This window comes from Camellia sinensis, chromosome 9, assembly GCF_055761805.1.
Source record: "Camellia sinensis isolate YWXY chromosome 9, ASM5576180v1, whole genome shotgun sequence".
Lineage (NCBI taxonomy): Eukaryota > Viridiplantae > Streptophyta > Magnoliopsida > Ericales > Theaceae > Camellia > Camellia sinensis.
Window position 1 is genome coordinate 68,195,172 of NC_138969.1, and position 1,407 is coordinate 68,196,578.

A 1,407-nucleotide genomic window follows, 5' to 3' on the forward strand; every position below is an offset into this window, starting at 1 on the left:
TTGAAAGAGAATGTTTTGAATTTTGGAGGCTAATTTTTCCCTTTCTCATAACAAATAATCTAGAATCATCACCAAATTTTACAGAGCTATTAAAAGATTCATCTAACTCAAAGAACATGGACTTGTCTCCGCACATATGGTTACTTGATCCGGTGTCCAAGTACCACATGTTTGGAAGAGTTTCTTCCATGGTATTGCAAGCCATAAGAAGAGTAATATCATCTTCTTTTTCTGCAAAATTTGATGTTCCTCATTTCTCGTTAGGTAATTTTGTATGGCATTCAGAACGAAAATGACCATACCTGTGGCATTTGAAGCACTCAACATTTGATTTGTCGAAGGACTTTGATTCTTGGGCTTTAGCATAATCAGCGTTGCGTCTATGGCCTCTTCCTTTGAATTCAAAAGCTTGATCATCTATTCTGCCTTTTCCTCGTCTTTGACCTCGGCCTCGGCCTCGACCTCTTGCTGCTGAAGATTCACCATTTGTTGAGACCTTCAAGGCTTGCTCCTCAGTGATCCTTTGGTGGAGTTTTTGCTCATGGACCTGCAACGAACTCTGCAACTCATCAACCGATAGTTCATCAATGTCCTTGGACTCCTCAATGGAACAAACTATGTAATCAAATTTCATAGTCAAGGAGCGAAGAATCTTTTCCACGATGGTAACATCTTGCATCGGGTCACCATGTATCCGCATCTTATTTGCAATTGCCATTGTTCTTGAAAAATAATCTGAAACACTCTCACCAGATTTCATTTGAAGGGTCTCGAATTCTCGGTGAAGTGTTTGGAGTTGGGAGCGCTTGACCTTCGATGTGCCTTGATATTTCTTCTTCAGTGAGTCCCATATCTGCTTGGAAGTTTCTTTCTGGAGAATGGTCTCCAGAATTGTACGATCAATGGCCTGAAATAAGTAGTTTTTCACCTTGAGATCCTTCAGCCTCTGTTCATCGAGTCTCTTCTGTTGTGCTTCTGACAAAACTACTCCACTTTTCGGTTCCACAATACCGGTTGCCACGAGAGTCCAATATTCTTTGGATCTTAGAAAATTCTCCATTAACATGCTCCAGTGATCATAATGACCATCGAAGCGAGGAATAGCCAGCTGGACATAGTTGTCGACTACCTTGTCAGCCATGAATGATTGCTACTGCAAGTAAGAAGACTGCTGCTTCTGTGGAGAATTTCTTGGAAGCTCTGATACCACAATGTCAAACTCACAGTAACATAGAGATCAAAAGTCTTAGTTTATTCATTGCACTGATGTTTGTTTAAATAGAAATTTACACAACTGAATTTCCTCAAAATACGGAACTGACTCAACATGAAAGAAGGAACTAACTTAAATTCTACCAAGTCTACAGCAGACTTATTCAGTTCCTAAAGAAGTGGTCAATGCCAAAA

General features: G+C 40.0%; 1 protein-coding gene across 1 annotated transcript; it reads right to left on the reverse strand.

The window, feature by feature from the left end:
* Positions 1-250: 250 nt before the first annotated feature.
* LOC114274888 (uncharacterized) lies at positions 251-1,141 on the reverse strand. The gene has a single exon (XM_082889109.1). It carries the CDS (start codon positions 1,139-1,141, stop codon positions 251-253), a length of 891 nt encoding a protein of 296 aa, XP_082745235.1.
* Between the last annotated feature and the right edge of the window lie 266 nt (positions 1,142-1,407).